We start from the raw sequence: 20,031 nt of genomic DNA on the forward strand, positions 1-20,031 counted from the left end.
CCCAGACTAGGGGTCTAATTGGAGCTGTAGCCACCGGCCTATGCCAGAGCAGCACAGGATCTGGGCAACGCCAGATCCTTAACCTACTGAGCAAGGCCAGGGATCGAACCTGCACCCCATGGTTCCTAGTCAGATCCTGGGCCATGACGGGAACTCCCCAATATCTTGAAACTAAAGGGTGATGGATTATTCTGTGTTCTCCTAGTATTAAACTGGGATGGAAATCTGTTGAAACCCCACGTCTGTAGTTGAGAGCAGCAATGACACTCTCCAGTCAGGGTTAGGTAAATGCTTAGCTGAGTACCAGGGGTTCCAGGGCTGTAAGGTAGGAAGACTTCCTGCCTTAACCAGAACAGCTCTTCATACATCAGGATTTCACAAGGACTCTGCATAAGCTTTGGTTTGAAAAAACTGTTCCATTGCTTAAAAACAGGCTTCGGGTGGGGTGGAAAAAACCACAGTTCTGTGAAATTTGGAACAAAAGAAAACTAAAGTTATTTTGCATTATGAATTATATTTATTTTTACCTTTCAAAGAGAATGTGTTGTAAATATTAATGATGTTACAGTATAAGAACAAAATTATTTCTGTCTCAATTTTAAAGATCTAAGCATTACATGCTTTTAGAACTTTAGGGGAAAATGAAGGACTAGGCTTCATCAGAAAATCTTTGCCTTTTAGATGTAAAAAAATTAAAAGTTAAACCTTAATATTAGAAAATTTTAGAATCTTTGGATGCAAAGATTTCTTGTTCCACTGTGTTCATCTTTTATCTATATTTGATTTCTTTCTCCATAGCAAGAGCATATAAAAACATGTTTAGTGTTCCCTCCCTTTCCAGGTTGTATTTTAGCTTAAGTAGATCTAAACCCAGATTAGTTGTAATAGGATTCCAGGATGTGGGCAGATGTCTACTTGTCATGGACGATCTCTCTTGCAATCAGCTCCTTCATTATTTCATTGGTACCACCATAGATTGGCTGAACTCGGGCATCCACATAAGCTCTGTATAAATAAGAAGATGGATGAATGCATAAACAAAAATTATTAGAAATAATTGTCTAACCAGGTAAATATTATTTTAAATGACATCCAAACAATAAAAGTTCTTCATAAATTACTTTTTTTTTCAGTATGCTATTCATCCTAGATTGGTAAAATTATAAAATTGTTAAGATACTGATCATCTGTATAGCTCTGTTTTAGTTTGCTTGAAGAGCCTACAAATTCAAAATAACATAAGTATGTTTCTTTTGATTTAGTTTTATAAAATTCAGTATACATAATAACATTCCCAACGGGGCCATTTTAGATTTAGAAGTGCATGGAATGTCTTGACATTTTGTTACTTTTAATGTGCGCCTCCAAAATTGAAATCTACTGGTTTTATAAAAAACAAAAGAGAGAAAGAAAGTGCAGTCATAGTTTCTAACATCCTTTAGATTCCATCACTACTGCTGCTACCGGGAGCAGAAACTGATGCTTCAGGAAATATTACTTCACAAAGTTAACAAGTAACTTACTTTTGGGGAATGATTAATTGTCATCCCAGTAACGTATGAAGTTAAAATACTCAGTAGCTGAATATACTGCCATAAAAAACCAAAAAGGAATTCATTTTTGGTAGTGATAACAGCAACCATATACTATATAGCTGTTCTTACCTTTTCTTATCTCATTTTATCCCCTCTACTCTGGGATTGGGAAAAATAAATATTATTATTGTTTTTCAGATAAAAGAACTGAGGTGCAGAAAAGTTAATAAATACATATACTAAGTAATGGTTGCTCTTTAATGGTCACATAACAGATCATTGGCAGCTTGGACTGAAAAATGTTGGTATCCTGCTACTTTGGCAAGTATCTTTATTATTATTATTATTATTATTATATCTCAATATTTTCATTGGCCCAGGCATGCAGGATTAGTTACTGAGCTTTGGACTTTACTAGAAGACAATTCAAAGGCATTTTTTTCAAGCATTAAATCTGGATTTTTAAAAATTTAATTTTGGGGACAAATTAAATATGCCAGCTCTCTAGGAACAAGACCAGTTCTGGACTTATCCTTGTCCATATTCATCACAGTACCTTGCAAACAGTCAGTACTCAGCAAATATTCATTGATTTGATTTATTGTGTTACAAGGGAATTTTTGTGTCTCAATACCTACTTTCTGATGAAACTTGAAATCTAGAGATGTGCGTTTTCAAATATATTTTTTCTTTTGAAAGGATTCCATTTTTGCCCACAAAATCTAGCACTTCCATTTAGAGAATCTACCTGGCATTTCAGCCGCCTTCAGCAATCTCAATGCTTTTAGAACTTTTTGGATGAGGTTGGGCCTATTTTTTTTTTTTTCACATTAAAAAAGTTCCAATGGAACTTTGACAGAGACCAGCAGATATTTTTATAGGTTACTAATTAAACTCAGTCATCAACTAAAATTAACAGAGAAAGCAGCAGAAGGAATGTTTAACCACACAATGATAAAGCTCTGTATCTCAGGCTGCTTTTCCCAGCAACACAGACAAGTCTTGAACTGGCAAAATCTAAAAGTGAGAAATCCTCACTTCTCATAGTCCAAGCCTAATGAGTAAACTGAAATAAACTCATATGCTTAAGACTAGTTATTTTTAAACAAATAAAACAAAACAAAAAAGCAAACTCAGTAACTCTGTGAAGCCAAGACTCAGCAACACACACAGACACACACAAAATAAAGCTTAATCTGAGGATATAAAAAACACAGAATGATTTTTTTCTATCACATCACAGTCTGTACACTTCATACAGATACCATCTAATATAACTAATTAGCTTTTTTGATATTATCTACTACTCGCACATTATGTTATGAAAAGTTCCCTCCCTATGTCTTTGGGGAGAAAAATAGCAGTCTAATTTATTCATTTATTTTTTATTTTTAGGGCCTTATCCGTGGCATAAGTTAGTACTCAGACTAGGGGTCGAATGGGAGCTACAGCTGCCAGCCTACACCATAGCCACAGCAATGCGGGATCCAAGTGCATCTGCCACCTACACCACAGCTCATGGCAATGCCGGATCCTTAACCCACTGAATGAGGCCAGGGATTGAACCCACGTCCTCATGGATACCAATCGGGTTCGTTACTGCTGAGCCACAATGGGAACTCCAAGCAGTCTAGTTTAAAAGTTCATATACTCTTCAAACTAACAAACTGGCCAAAAAGGGACTTATGATTTCTGAAAGGCAATATAAGCCTCTCAAATTGAAACTAGAGGTTTTAAATAAGCCATCAAGCTACAATTTTTGCTTGCCGCTGACCTGAAGGAACTGCCTCTGAGAACACAGAGACCAGGACTTAGGCTCCATTCTAATCTTGGACCATGTAGATGGCTGACTCCTTTTCATCTAATGTGCTTTTCTTAGAAACTAAACCATAACTAGACAAGCACTGAGCCACTATTTGTCTACATTCCCAGCAGCAGTTATAATAGCACAAAGTAGAAAAACATAAATGTTCATTATTATTTTACTTTCTTAGCATTGTAAATAAGATGGATTAACACTGTGAATAAACCATGAAAACACACAGGAAAAATGCCAGCAATGATTTAATCTGTGATAGTGTAACTCAGTGTTTTTTTCTCATTTCATATAAAGAAAAAAAAAATCTGCTTTTGACTCAGGCCTGCTTGAAGTAGTTCTGAAAGGATATACCAAAATCTAAGTCCAAGGATTGATAAAGAAAAGGAAATCATTTACCTACTTCATGCTTACATTCCAAAGGAAGGGAAAAAAACCCTACGTGTTGCTGGGCTTTTATAAAAAATTATAAATTACATCTGCCCCGAGATTAAAGCTTTCTGACCTGTTCAGTGGCCACAGAAAATTAGTAAATTATATCTATGCTGGAGCTTCGGTTCTTAACAGACCTTGAGAGTAAGGTGTTTATTTTCCTCATTAAGTCACTATAAACATATCAAAGTTTACAATTATGCTTGCCAAAAGGATGAATATGAAAGTAAATTTAAATACTGGTTTGAAAATTTTTCCCTCTAGATACTCTGTATTTAGATTAAAAGTATAAGAAGTTTTTAGAAGCCCAGAGCACTCTCATTCTCAGATCCAGAAATAAATTAATGTTCTCTCTATGTAGCAAAAACTTCCTCAGGATAATTTTATAAACTGAAAATATTGCCAAATAGAAGGAAACATGTATTTTCTAGAATGCTGAGGAGAAATGCCAAGGGGAGACAATTGAAGCGAAAGACCACAGGAAGAGGGAAAGAAGAAATTATAGAGATGGAGGAAGAAATATGGAAGAGGATGCTTGCTGCCTGTTGACAAACTCACATGTAATATAACAAAAAAGCTGTATTTAGTTTATTTTAATTTGTAGGAAATGTATATTCCACTTAGAAAAAAATAATACTTTTGTTTCTATTTCTTTTTTCTTTTCTTTTCTTTTTCTTTTTCTTTTTTTTTTTTGGCTGCACCCGAGGCATGCAGAAGTTCCCAGGCCAGAGATCAAATCAGAGCCACAGCAGTGACCATGCCAGATCCTGAATGTGCTGAGCCACCAAGGAACTCCTGATGTGTTTTTAGAGAAAAATAAATAATAAAAAATTTAAGATAGGACAACTTAGGTCATTTTCATACGCAGGTTAATTTTTCTGTTATGCCTACTTTTTTTCTGATTTAAGAGACATACAGACAACCAATAGGTATATGAAAACAAGGCTCAGTCACTAATCACCAGGGAAATACAAATCAAAACCACAATGAGATATCATCTCACACCTTTTGGGATAGCTATTAACCAAAAAACATACAAAAGATAAGTATTGTCGAGGATGTGGAGAAATTGCAATACTGGCACACTGTTGGAGGGAATGTATAAGTGATGCATGGTAGCTGCTAAAAAAAAAACAGAATGGAAGTTCCTCAAAAAACTAAACAGAACTGTCACATGATCCAGAAGTCCCACTTCTAGGTATTTATTCAAAAGAATTTAATTCGACACTTCCAACTGAGGGAGTTCCCATTGTAGCTCAGGGGGTTAAGAATCTGCCTAGTATCCATGAGGATGCAGGTTCAATCCTTGGCCTCGCCCAGTGGGTTGGGGATCTGGTGTTGCCATGAGCTGTGGTGCAGCTCACAGATGCGGCTTGGATCCTGCATTGCTGTGGCTGTGGCATAGGCAGGCAGCTGTAGCTCCAATTCAACCCCTAGCCTGGGCACTTTCATATGCTACGGATACAGCCCTAAAAAGACCAAAGGAAAAAAAAAATAAGACTTCAACTGATACTAGTGCTCACATTTTGTCTGCAGGATTGTTAACAATAACCAAGATGTGGAAACAACCCATATGTCATGGACAGATGAATGGATAATGAAACTGTAGTATAACAAGCAATGGGATACTATTCAGCCTGCAATGGAAGAAAATTCTATAATATGTCATAACCTACATGAACCTTGAGGACATTCTGCTGAGTAAAATAAGCCAGTCATAGCAGGACAAATACTACATGAGTCCACCTATATGAAGAACCTAAAATACTCAGATTCATAGGCTTAAAGAGGAATAGTGGGTGCCAGGAGCTAAGGGGGCGGGGGGGGGGGAGGAGTTACTAATCAATGAACACAAAGTTTCAGTTATGTAAGATGAATAATTTCCAGAGATCTGCTGTAAACATTGTACCTAGAGTTAACAATACTGTATGGTACACTTATAATTTTGTGAAGAGGGTAGATCTCAAGTTAAATGTTTTCGCCACAGTAAAATAAAACCAAAACCAAACCAAAACAATTGATAGTCAATGCAAATTAAAGGAAGAATAATAACATATTTATTACCCATTAGATTAGCACAAAGTTTAAAAGGCAATAACACTTGCAGCTTAGGAGAAGTCATTGTCAGACTTTTGTTTAAGTTGCTACAAACTGGAGGAAATGATCTGAAATGCATTAAAATATGCATACTTTTGAACTAGCAATGCTACTTTTTTTTCCTTTTTTTTCTTTTTAGGGCTGCAGTCACACCAGGTGGAAGTTCCCAGGCTAGGGGTCGAATTGGAGCTGCAGCTCCTGGCCTACACCACAGCGATAGCAAAGCCAGATTCTAGCCACATCTGTGACCTACACCACAGCTCATGGAAATGCCAGATCCTTAACCCACTAAGGCCACGGATTGAAACTGCATCCTTGTGGATACTAGTTGGGTTTGTTACCCCTAAGCCACAACAGGAACTCCCATAGCAATGCTATTTTTAGGACTCTGTCCTGTTGCAATCAAAAACACATGTATCTAAGATAAATGGAAGAAGGTGTTTGAATATTGTAGGCCAAAGTTTATCTTCACTTTTTTTGGTCATTTTTTAGGGCTGTACTCATGGCATATGGAAGTTCCAGGCTAGGGGTCGAATCAGAGCTGCAGCTGCCAGCTTACACCACAGCCACCGCAACATCAGATCCTAGCCATGTCTTTGACCTACACCACAGCTCACAACAATGCTGGATCCATAACCCACTGAGCGGGGCCAGGGATCAAACCCACATCCTCACGGATACTAGTTGTGATCACTACCACTGACCCACAATGGGAACTCCTTATCTTCACTTTTTTTAAACAAAATAAAATCCTAGTGGTGAGCTGATCACATGAAGCTGGTCTACCCACTTAAAAACATTCCATAGTCAGTTGAAAAATGCAAGGTTTTGCACCTCCTCGCCTTACTCAATGTGCAAAGGACAGTTAAAGAAATTCCCCTTGTCTTCACACCATTCAGCAGTGTAACAAAACAGGCATACTCACCTGGCAATGGGGTACTCCCACATGTATCCCCAACCTCCGTGCAGCTGCACACAGTCATAAGCCACGCTGTTTTGTAACTCAGATGCCCTAGATGGCCAAGATAAAAGGCAGAAAAGGAACATCTGAAATGAATTTTCATGCAGCACTTTACAATCAGGAAACAAATTATGATTTTAAACGCATACATTTATCGAACTATTTATGACTGTTTAAATGCATACGTTTACTGAACAATTAAAATTAGGCATGTTAGTCCACCAGAGAAGATTGATATAAACTACATGTAAAATAAATCTTAGGAGAATTTACACATAGCAAATACTTTCTTCATCAACTATATTTCTGACTGGGTTTTTTGTTAAGTCTAGAAACAAAATGTAGAAAGCTTAAACTATTTATTAGGTTTTGGTTACTTTAAGTCTGCAAAGGTAAAAACTTGAATTTGGTCTAATTTATTTAGATTATCTATATGAGCTAAGTTAACTGTATAATGATACAGCCATTTGTTATCTTTTGCCTTGTGTAGTATGTTTTTTTTTTCTTCAAATATGTCACTTCCTACCCAAAGGTTACAATTCTGAATTTTAGTGCCTGTGAAAAAATATTTTTTTAGGGTTTTCAGAAATAAACTGAAAGTAAAATTGAAAGCCTAAGAGGATAGTCCACTATTAAAGTATATACTATCATACAGGAATCTTATTAAATATTATTTGATTATTTATTATTTCTCAAGTATGCATGTATACATATATACACATATATATATATGAGGTGCTTGAGAAATATTATTTTCTGATCTTATTATAATTTTAACTATTGTTAAAAATCCATATAATAACTGACAGAAATTTTATTCATCTCAACATAAAGTACAGGTTAGTTCAAAATCTTTCCAACTAACTTTTCAACAGTGGTAAATATAAAGCAAAAGTGAGCACAGACACTTTATCCTATGTAAAATAGTTTTAAACTCAAGCCATAGGACAGGTCAGGATGTTCCTGAGAAATACAGTAACAATATAATGATTGACAGACAAGACTCAGGGGTCAATAATATTTGGAATTCTATAAATTTTGTATTTGGCAAGTATTTTAATGAAAAATGTACTGGGTATAACTAGTTGCTTCCTCTGGTCTAATGTGAAATACCAATATGTCTACAAACTTGGTATTTTCAAAGAACAATAAGGCCTACAGCTATCAAAATATCTCTTTTTCCAAAAATATCTTAACTAAATTTTTTTTATACTTCTTCCCACTAGTCAAAGAAAATCACTGTAAATGCAAATATAAAATGTCTCCCCCTAAAGTGTAAGTTTCAACCTGGCAGCTTAATTATTTTGGAATCATTACATAAAGTCCTATTCTGCATATTTCCCCATTCTACCTCTAATTGAACTGAACAAAAGTTAATGAATAATGACAGGAATTTTTTCTAAGTTATTTTTGGACTAATGAGATGTGAGAATGTTTGTTTTTAAAACAGAGGAAACGAAACCCACTTCCAGGATCTGATTTAAACTATGTTCTTGCATCTAAAATACACAAAAGCCTTACAGGGGTCTTTTTTCAATTAACTCATCTTTACTATCACTGCTAGTCACCTTTAATACAAATAAAAATTGTTCTATAGAACACTTTTTTCCTTTTACTTAATAGAAATGGACAACTTTTGATTGGATAGTCAACTCTTCATAAATTTTTCTCAGATCTGGAAAACATTTTTTTGGGCGGGGGGCGCCTTCCTAGGGCCGCACCCAAGGCATATGGAGGTTCCCAGGCTAGGAGTTGTAGCTGCCAGCCTAAAGCCACAGCATCATGGGCTCTGAGCCGCATCTGTGACCTACACCACAGCTTTAACCAACTGAGTGAGGCCAGGGATCAAACCTGTGACCTCAGGGATACTAGTCAGATTCATTTCTGATGAGCCAGGATGGGAACTCCTGGAAAACATCTCAAACGAAAAATCTTTTCAAATCTACTCATTTCATAAGTATCAAAATATTGGCCCAGAAAGAATTAAATTTAATTACGATTATTTAATAAAAGAATTGGGACTCTCAGGACTGTAAGTATTACTGTTCTTTTTTGATCTCGCTATACTGCCACTCTACAGATAATTTGAAATTAAACCATTTATTGGATGACATAATCAGTCATCCTACTTTAGTCTCTTAATATTTTATTTTCAATAACAAACCAAAAGTTAAAAAAATGACTTGAGTAAGTTTCAGCACTTTATAAATAGGCTTGGTGGGACCTTTCAGTATTTTTTAAAAAGCTGGTTCTTACTGATTGTTTTCATTTACTCTGCCTTCTTCTTTAAGACCCTCAAGGCTGAGTTTCAAGCTGGAAGAATTCCATAACAGCCTGTGCAAACACCACATTTTAATTACTATAGCATGCATACCAATATTTTGCCATGGAAGCAGCGGCAGACTCCAGACGTTTCGTTTCATGCAGCTGGAGACAGCTGTCCACAAAAGCTCTGGTTACACAAATGTGTGTTTTTAATTCTGCTAGCTTATGCTGCACCGTCTTGAGTTTAAAGGAAATGAAAGGAAAAGATGAACATAGGAGAAAAGCATATTTTAAGTGACTTATCATATCAAGAATTATGTAATAAAAGATCTTTAAAGCAAAACAAAAGTGGAATTGCTGGGGTTTTTTTTTCCTCCAAAAAAGAGGAATGTTAACCAGATAGCTTTAAGTTAAAAACCCACTATATTTTGTTTCTAAGAAAACTTGAACTGAAAGAAAAGATGCAAAATAGAGAAATATCTAAATAACATCTCATGTTTTAGGTTAAAAAATTTAGACCACTAAGGAAACTTTTTGAAAATCAGCATGACTTAAATGGGTGAGCACCACCTTGTGGTACAGTCCTTCAGGTACACCTGTTGAAAAGACCTATTTTTCTCTGGAATTTAAATCCACGAACAATTTTTTGCTATTAATGAAATCAAGTATACACATTTCTCTGTTCTACTTATCTTGGAGTAAAGTAATAATGTAACAAGCTAGAGGGACAACATTAAAAATGTTTCTTAGAATTATTATTTTATATCACAAAGTATTTAATCTAGATCTACAGAATGCAACAGAATAACAGAATCCTAACACTCAAGACATCCAAGTCTAGGCCCCCTAAGCTCTTCCACATTTCCCCACTCTTCCTTCCTCTCATCTCTCTCCATAGCTTGCACAGTCTCTAATTTGAACTGAATGGTGTGGGATGGTCAATGCTAACTTACCTACATACCACCTCCTTCTGGCCATAGACAACCAATAGTATTCTTGAAAATCATTCTATCCAGATCTGCCTCAATTGTTCTCGATGGCTCTAACCTCAAATGTTCTTGCATTCCTGACTCTTGGCTCTCACACCCTGAATTTTGAGTTTGCATCTGGTCTCTTTGGCACCAACTCTTGGATTTGAAACACTACTGGCTTTCCACTCTGGGTAATCTCCCAAATACACCCCATTCCAGTTATCTCAGGCTTGCAGCTCAGCTCTGGTCAGCTGACTCTGTCTTTCTTGTGGCAATTCAGACAGAAACAGAGTTTTGCTTGGAATTTATGAGTGAAACCTTCACTGTGATTAATAAAAGGCACGGAAGTCAGTGACAAAGCTGACACAGTGAAACTCAAACTAGAAATTATAAATGCATCCCACCTAGGTAAATGTAAAATACAAAGCGATGACTGTGTACTCAGAAAGGCTTCAGGAACCAGGTAAGAGGCGCGCGTTGGCTTTGTCTTTACTCCTAGTTACAGCAATTTCAAAACGCAAAACCAAACCCTGCAAAGCATCACTGTGGTGGACGTATTGTGTGTACTTTCCACTTCTGGAAAAAGAGTAGAAAAGGAGTATGGTAAGACCCAATACCAGGCAAGATCAGGGTATTTCAGCTGGAGAAGGAGCTCTGGGGGACAGACTCCTCATATATGTAACTACTGTGCTGATGAAAAACCCAATGACTGCCTTTCCCTCGCATTTACTCCATCCTGTTCTAGAAACAGACAATGTGACTGGTATCGAATGATTCTAAAACCAAGCTGAGGGAAAGCTGGCACCACACTTCTCCACTTTGTGTATCCTGGCCTCTAATTCAGAACTTGCCAGGTTACAGCAAAACTTTCTTCTTCTCTCATACTTTCCCTTAATTTTTCCATCTCTCTTTCTATTCGTTTATATTTAATTATACAAAATCTACCCTTCAATCAGCACCAAGTTTCCCACTACCATCGCACACATCCAAGCTTACTTGCAGAAAAATCTAAAGATGCTGGAGTTCCCATCATGGCACAGCAGAAACAAATGTGACTAGGAACCATGAGGTTGCGGGTTCGATCCCTGGCCTTGCTCAGTGGGTTAAGTATCCAGCATTGCCGTGACCTGTGGTATAGATTGCAGATATGGCTTGGATCTGATGTAGCTCCAATTGGACCCCTGGCCTGGGAACCTCATATACCGTGGATGCAGCCCTAAAAAGCAAAAAAAAAAAGGCAAAAAAAACTAAAGATGCAATAAGAAATGAAAAAGTGGGGAAATACCCTTCTAATAATAAGGGTATACCCTAATAATAAATACCCTTCTAACAAAATAATAAGTATATATATATACTACAAAAATCCCTGGAACGGAGGGTTTTAGCTTACTCTTGGTTTAGGTCAATGACATTATCTATGACACTTCATTTGGAAAATAAGGAGGAATCTGACAAGTCTCAAGATACTTTTGCACACACTTCCCTACCCCATGATGGTATATTTGCGAATTTATGCACTATTTACAATACGAGAGAATCAAGACCTCTAAGTCCAAATATCTCATAGAAGAGCTATTTCTATGGAAAGGCCAGGAGTTTCTAGAAGCTAAAGTTAAATTTCAGACCAGGATGGGCTCATTTAGAATTCTTGCTTTAGTGCATTCAGTGAAGCCCACAAGTCTGAAGGAATTAATGCCTTCAAGAGTGCATATATTACTCTCAGGGGGATAAAAAGATTAAATATTCACATACTCTGGGTAATGAGGTGGGTGTTAACCAAACAGATTTGGTCTTTGCTCTTCACTGCAGACACTGACTGCATCATACTTTTAGAAATTATTCCCTAATGAATGGTAGCTAATAATTGTAAGGCACTTTCTGGGAATAATCAACATACACAGAGAAATTATTTAATATTCATTAATAGTAGCTTATTGATAATACGCAGGTAGCATTTTATTAAAAAAAAAAATTCCCCTAAAGTGGATCCAATAGAATCTCCTTCAGAGTTCTGAAACACAGTTCTTAGAATCATAGAATTATGGAATTGGAAGACACCTCGTAGAAGTTATTGAGCCCAGAATTCCACTTAAAAAGCACCATGAGATGAACTCTAATACATTATGACTCAGGTATAAATATAACAACTTAGGTTTGCTACCTAATTTTATAGTTAATTAACCTCACGTTCAAGGTCTAAGAACTGTATATTCCTTTTTTGGAGAAAGGTAAGGAAGAAGTGTTATTTTTTTTACCTCTCCCATTTTTTTTCTAATACTTTGTGCCTTTAGAATCAAGAGCACATACCACATAGACAATAACCAAAGCTTGCACTGAATTTTCATTTCATTGTCCATGGGTGAAAGAGATGGAGAAAGAAAAAAATCTATCTACTTTAGATTTCTGAGTAGTAAAACTAGTGAATGGGTTAAGAGTGTAGGTTCCAGAGTTAGAACACTTTTGTCATCTTGGGCATGTTACTTAACCTCTTCATGCCTCAATATCCTTATCTGAAAAGAAGGATAAATATAATATTTATTACATGGAGTTGTGAAGGAAAAAAAGAGGTAATCCATTTAGCACAGCATTATTTAATATCCGAATTTTACTGTCATATTGTACAATCCATAGAAAATCGTAAGACTTGATATCAACTATGGAGCATATGGATGAGATGAAATGAAAAATCCTGTAACTACTACAACTTAAGTATGGTAGGTCTCCATTCTACAAAGAAAATAAATTTTGTGAAATGTATCCAAGTGGTCAGAAAGCCTCAAAATGTTCAAAATTCAAGAATAACAAAGAGAAAGGAAATGAGGCAGTTATATGGTCATAAAAATGATGTTTAGCCAAGTATAATACAACTTTTAAAAGTCTTATATTTTAATTTAATTTGATTTTTTTAGGGCCACACCCACAGCATATGGAAGTTCCCAGCCTAGGGGTCAAATTGGAGCTACAGCTGCCCACCTATGCCACGGCCACATCAACCCAGGATCTGAGCTGCATCGGCAACCTACACCACAGGTCAGGGAAATGCCGGATCCTTAACCCACTGAGCGAGGCCAGGAATTGAACCCACATCCTCAGGGATATTAGTCAGGTTCTTAACCCGCTGAGCCACAATGGGAACCCATTCTATTTCAATGTAATACTGAAACCGTTGTACACCCAGCTCTAGAATAGAAGGTGCAAGCATGTACTGGTCACTCATCTTCTCCGAATACACATCTAGACTGATGTGAAAATATTATTCAGAGATACTTATTCATATAAAACAAGATTAGAATACCTCAGAAATCTCAGAACTACACTTTTACTTAGAATACTGCTCCTACCAATACTATACACGCTTGTGGAAGCAGAGTGCTACTGCCACCTAGTGAATTTAAAGTAAACTACTTTTGAAAGAAGGCAACGATAAAATACTTGTTTTGAAAAGGAAGGATTAAAAAGATTTTTTTTTTTTTTTTGCTTTCAAAATACATACATACATATATTGTTAAATAAATAAATATTTTAGAAGAAACTTTTTTTCCTATGGGAAAATAGTATACCAATTTCCTATTTTCTTCATGGTTAAATGTCAAATCACATTTAAACTTCTGAAGGGTTTTGTTTTTGTTTTAGTCTTTTTAGGGTGGCACCTGCGGCATATGGAAGTTCCCAGGTCAGGGGTCTAATTGGAGTTGCATCTGCTGGCCTACACCACAGCTCACAGCAACACTGCATCCTTAACCCACTGAGAGGCCAAGGATCCAACCCACATCTTATGGATACTAGTCAGGTTCATTACCACTGAGCCACAGCAGGAACTCCCCCCACCCCTTTTTTTGTCTTTAAAGTTCTAAACTTTAAAGCCAAACTGGGTAATAGCGTAGTCATCTTTGTATAATTTAATATGAAGTTCATAAACATAGGAGGTGTAGATTTCCAAGGGGACCGAAAATGTGTCTATTTGGTTCGCTTTTTATAGTTGCCAGGGTAGGGGTAAGGCCATGTGCATTTTAATAAACTTTTTTTTTTTTATTTTTTAGCCATTTTTAGCATATGGAGTTCCTGGGCCAGGGGTCAGATCCAAGCCACAGTTGCGACCTACGCCAGAGCTGTGGCAACGAAGGGCCAAGGATCCAACTTGCATCCCAGTGCTCCCAAGACACTGCTGGTCCTCTTGCACCTTAACATTTTTGATGTGAAAGTGTTGGTGGTTAGATTTGAGAAGCAAAGCATACTAATTACAATTTGGCTATGGTTGGGAAAGTCACAGAGTGTATCAAGTGGTATAACTTTCTTCACGTTGCTAGGAACCTACAGTGTGTAGCTCCAGAGTCATACCTACCAAATTACATTTGAGTACACAACCTTTCTAGAGGGCAAACAATACATATTTGCTCAGTGAAACAAATCATGTCAGTCAGTCTTTCTCCAAGGGAGACTATCGACCTTTGGAGTAAGGCAATGAGTTGTTATTCAAAGCTGTCTCTGAACACAGGGCATTCACGACACTGGCCTCCAGGGCACTGAATACCTCTTCCCATCCCAGTCGCTTTGTACCCTACTCCCTGACCTTTCTAAATGGATGGGGGAAGAAGGCAGTCATTGAAAACTAGGAATATGTAGACATCAGTGATACATAAATGAAAGGAAAACATCCTTGTTTCCCTCTCTTAAGGAAAGCACAATTTAGGCTCATCAAGTCACACTGTTTTTAAACATGTTTCTTTGATTAAGTGTGTGCCTCATTTTTATAGATTCAGAACAACTGTTTTTAGATCTGCTAAATTAGTAAGAAAGTTACGATGGAAAGTTTTTTTTTTCAGAATGGAAAAAGTTGGAGTTCCCATTGTGGTGCAGCAGAAACCAATCCAACTAGGAACCATGAGGTTGCAGGTTCGATCCTGGGCCTTGTTCAGTGGGTTAAGGATCTGGCGTTGCCATGAGCTGTGGCAGAGGTCACAGACTCAGATCTTGCATTGATGTGGCTGTGGTATAGGCCAGCATCTGTAGTTCTGATTCAACCTCTAGCCTGGGAACCTCCATATGTGCTGGGAGTGTGGCCCTAAAAAGTAAAAAAAAAAAAAAAAAAAAGAATGGAGAAAGTTAACTTGATGAACATATAGATAGGTAGTAAATACTTCCCAAAATGACATAGAGTTTAAGTTCAGATCAGGCTGAGTGAGAGAAGAAGCTGATAAAAAAAAAAAAAAGAAAGAAAGAAAGAAAAAAAAGACTCCCTTTACTGGAACAAAATGGAGTCTTTTTTATATTATATAAGGGAATAATAATAAAGTTAACTCTTGAACAATGTGGGGTTTGGAGGTGCTGCCACCTGTACAGTTCAAAAACTGGAGTATAGGATTTCCCTGGTGGCACAGTGGGGAAGGATCTGCTGTGGTCACTGCTGTGGCTCAGGCTGCAGCTGTGGTACAGTTTCAGTCCCTGACCTGGAAATTTCTGTATGGCCGGGCACAGCCAAAAAAACCAAATTAGGTTATAACTTTTGACTTCCCCAAAACTTAATTACTAATAGCCTACTGTTGATCAGAAGCCTTTCCAATAACATAAGTGGTTGATTATTATTATATACCATAAGTATTTACAATAAAGTAAGCTAAAGAAAATAAATTTTTTTTTTTTTTGCTTTTTTCGTTTTGTCTTTTTAGGGCCATACCCGTGACATATGGAGGTTCCCAGGCTAGGGGTCTAATCAGAGCTGTAGCCGCCAGCCTACGCCAGAGCCACAGCAATGCCAGATCCAAGCTAAGTCTGTGACCTACACACCACAGCTCACGGCATCACCAGATCCTTAACCCACTGAATGAGGCTAGGGATCAAACCCGCAACATCATGGTTCCTAGTTGGATTCGTTAACCACTGAGCCACGACGGGAACTCCAAAAATGGAAGATGTTAATGAAGCATTTTTCATTCCAGAAAGAAGGACCACCAGAACCAGTCCTGGGACCACTGAACACCAGCTTTGAAAAACAATGCAAGCTTGCACCTACCCTGATCCTTATCTGTGGCCCTACCTTCTACTCTCCAAAGTAAAAAACCACCTCCTGTTCTCTACCAAGGGAGGCACCGTCTTTAGGGCATCAGGCTGCTGTGACCCTTCTTTGCCTGGCACAGCAATAAAGCTATTTTTTCTCCTTCACCCACAACTCTGAGTTTCTATTCAGCACAGGTGGACAGAGGCTGAGTTTCAGTAACACTTGCCATTTACTCCTCTAGTCACTCTGGTCTGGCACCATACCAGCCCATCAATGGCTCTTACAAAATAGCCTACATATCATTATGCCCAGTGGGCACTCCTTGACCTTCATCTTATTTTCCTTCTAAGTAGCTCCCATCTATGTGAAATCCTCTTTTCTCCTGGCTTCTGCAAAAATACTTGCATAGTTTGCTTTCTCCCTTCTAGCTGTTCATTCTTAGTTATCCTCGGAGTCTCTTCCTTTCCCATTCTACCTTAAAATCTTCTCATTTCTCCTGCAGGAAGACTCCGATCTAGGATTTCTTTTGTCTTACTCTCTACTCTCTCCCTCACTGATCTCATCCACTTCCATGGATTCTAATGTCCCTGTGGATAAAAAAAAAATGTCACCTGCCATATTGGTAAACAAAGGATATTGTGGCCATCAAGCCAGCAGCCACTGCAGCCACTCCCAACTGTGCACCTCAAGGTGGTTCAGGATAGAGAAAAGCAGGATACTGTTAAGGTGCATATATCAAAGGAACTATTTCTTTCTTTCTTGTCTTTTTAGGGCTGCACCCATGACATATGGAAGTTCCCAGGCTAGGGGTTGAATGGGAGCTGTAGCTGCCAGCCTATACCACAGCCACAGCAACATGGGATCTGAGCCGAGTCTGCAACCTACACCACAGCTACAGCAACACCAGATTCTTAACCTACTGAGCAAGGCCAGGGATCGAACCCCCATCCTCATGGATACTAGTCAGGTTTAACACTGAGCCACAATGAGCCCAGACTCTTTCATCTTCCCATATAGAAAAAAGCACTAAATTAATTAAGTTGAGAAGTCTGGTTTTCTTTATTAACAGTAATCTTTTGATGCTCTGACTACCTAGTTTTTGTTGCAAAACTCCTGTATATCTTGGCTCTTTCCTTACTTAGTCACAAAATTCCTCAGAGCTGTCTAAGTGGTTGTCTTCTGGGCTTAAGCCCTCAGTTTTGTCCATTAAATAAAACATAGCTCTCAACTTATTTATTTATGTATTTAATGTATTTATTTATTGAAAATGAGAGTTGCAACATTTATTTCAGGTTCTTTCTTGTTTTGTTTTTTTTTTTTGTATATTTTTTTCTTTTTTGCCACACAGAAAGTATGTGGGAATTCCTGTGCCAGGGATTGAACCTACGCTGCACAGCAGCAACTAGAACCACAGCAGTGAGAATGTGCAGGAGCCTTAACCCGCTAGGCATCAAGGAACTTCCTCAACTTTTAAGTTATGCACATTTTTTCCAGCTGACATCACCTATGTGAAAATTACTCCATATTCAAGTTTAGACTAGACCATTGCAGATAAGTAAAGTGATTCTATGGAATACCAAACCATAACAACAAGCTTACCTGTATATGTGCCACTGTCTTTCCAAAAGCTTTTCTTTGTTTAACGTAGTTCCTAGTTTCTTCAAACATGAATTCACTGGCTGAAACTGCCAACTCAGCAATCAGTAGCCTTTCCTATAACCCCAAAATTAGATTCAGGAGTGTTATTCTAAGTACACAAGTGATTTCCACAATTTAAAAAAATATTTATTTATTTATTTATTTGCTTTTTAGGGCCACATTCGCAGCACATGGAAGTTCTCAGGCTAGGGTTTGAATGGGAGCTACAGCTGCCAGCCTACACCACAGACACAGCCATGGGGGATCCGAGTTGTGTCTGTGATCTACACCACAGCTCACCGCAACACCAGATCCTTAACCCACTGAGTGAGGCCAGGAATGGAATCTGCCTCCTCATGGATGCTAGTTAGATTCATTTCTGCTGTGTCACAATAGGGACTCTGATTTTCACAATTTCAATGATAATAAATCACATGTATAATCGCTATAAAACTCCTACTTAAAGATTAACTTATTTCTTAAGTCTTTAAAAGACTCCCAAGATTTCTAAGAATATTTTGACACATTTATAATCTCTTTAAATGAAATCATTTATTTTAATCAATGACTGCCTTTACTATATATAGATATGTAAGTAATTTATTTTCCTCTCCTCTTTATGCATCAATGAGAAAAAAATGGCAAAGTTGTTGATTTTTACTTACTGATCTCGGCATACCACATGTCCTAACATTTATGTTAAATTATTACAAAGTATCCATAGTCAGTTTAATTTCATCTTGTTGGTGATTTTCATATTCTATTTCCAGTGGTACTCCAATCCTCTCTAACAAGATAAACTCAAAATAAACTCAGAGAGTCTCAGGATGTCAATGTTGCCGAGATAAAAATTACCAGACCCTTATCTCCCCTCCCATCTTACTGCAACTGTTAGACAGTTCTTGAGCACCTTCTGAGAAACTTGGCCTACTCTGTTCCTGCCCCATATTTGGCCTGCTCCTCTCCCTGACCCTATAGGAAAGTACAGGTCCCCAACCAACAAGCAAAGGTACCATAAGACTATACACACCCGACCAATTAGCAAACATACTGTAAGACCACTCCTTACTCCTTTGTTCAGGCTAAAAAGAAAAGACAAAGAATCACTCTCTGCAGGCTCTCCCTGATCATCGGGAGTCAGCCTGCCATGCCAGCAACACTTCTTGTCTCAATAAACTTTCTCTTCACTTTGTTCTGAGGCTGGAAATTCTTTTCCAACCCAAGCACTGGCCACAACAATCTTTGATCCCCCTGCCCAATTTCATGTTTAGTCCGTGCTGTTGCTGTCACCTGACAGGACACCTTCTTATGCTGGCATGCGAGGCCTAATAATCACTCAGCAACCATACTTCAAAAACAAGAGGCTGACCCTTTGTGGCTAAAACTTTTCAATTTGAACTCAAAAACTTTCTCTTTTGATTCACAGTTATTATCATAAAACAAAACAAATTAAAAAACCCTGTCAAATGTTTTGGCTGATATTTCCTTACGAAGAGCTAAAAATTCTTGACTTACAGTTAAGATGCTAAAATCATTCCAAGAAGCAATCAAAGAACTGAAAAACTTACATTCCTGACTCACTTTGATTGGATATCCTAGAGTTCAGTTAATCACATGTCCAGCCTACAAAATTTATATATATCACAAATTTTGCATGCATGATTTATATAGCTCTATATTATTCTATTCCAGTCTATTATCTAATCAAAAGACAGACTTTATAATACTTTTGACCTGGGGAAGCTCTTGCATGAGGTAATAGAAGCCTTTATTCTCTTCTCCAAGTAGGGCACTCGCTGGCAACCGTACATCTTCAAAGAATAACTCTGCAGTATCCTAAGAGAGCATACAGTTGAGTACAGGATCATCTCATTTAAAGCTCCCAATAACCTGATGAGACTAATATTATTTCCATTAAAAACAAAATAAAACAAAACTGAAAACCAAGTTGGAGCGGTTAATGAACACAACTAGTAAGTGGTAAACCAGGGATTCAAACCCATTTCCCACTGATTCCAAAAGTGACTTTCCCACTGCAATACATTATCATTCTAGCTCTAATACTGCCCAGTTCTGAAGGTATTGAGGATTAAGGATTTCTAATGCCTATCAAATAAAACATGCTTTTCTTTTTGGTAATGAAAAAATTACCAAATAGTAGAAAAAATATTTTCTGTTCTTATTTCATATTTTTTTCATCCATTTCATAACTAGAGGGTCTATTAGCATGCAGTTAATGTTGCCACTTCTAAAGCAGATTTTCAAAACACTGATTCACTTCCATTGCTGACCACAGTTGCATAAACAATGAAATACCACTA

General features: G+C 37.4%; 1 protein-coding gene across 1 annotated transcript in view; it reads right to left on the minus strand.

Moving 5' to 3' along the window:
• ACADL (acyl-CoA dehydrogenase, long chain) overlaps positions 502-20,031 on the minus strand; it is a 33,751-nt gene continuing 14,221 nt past the window's right edge. Inside the window, 5 exon segments of the mRNA NM_213897.1 lie at positions 502-1,005; positions 6,806-6,892; positions 9,216-9,343; positions 17,672-17,785; positions 19,445-19,546. Coding sequence (NP_999062.1) covers positions 912-1,005; positions 6,806-6,892; positions 9,216-9,343; positions 17,672-17,785; positions 19,445-19,546 — 525 coding nt within the window. The 3' untranslated portion in view covers positions 502-911.

Source organism: Sus scrofa, chromosome 15 (assembly GCF_000003025.6).
Source record: "Sus scrofa isolate TJ Tabasco breed Duroc chromosome 15, Sscrofa11.1, whole genome shotgun sequence".
Lineage (NCBI taxonomy): Eukaryota > Metazoa > Chordata > Mammalia > Artiodactyla > Suidae > Sus > Sus scrofa.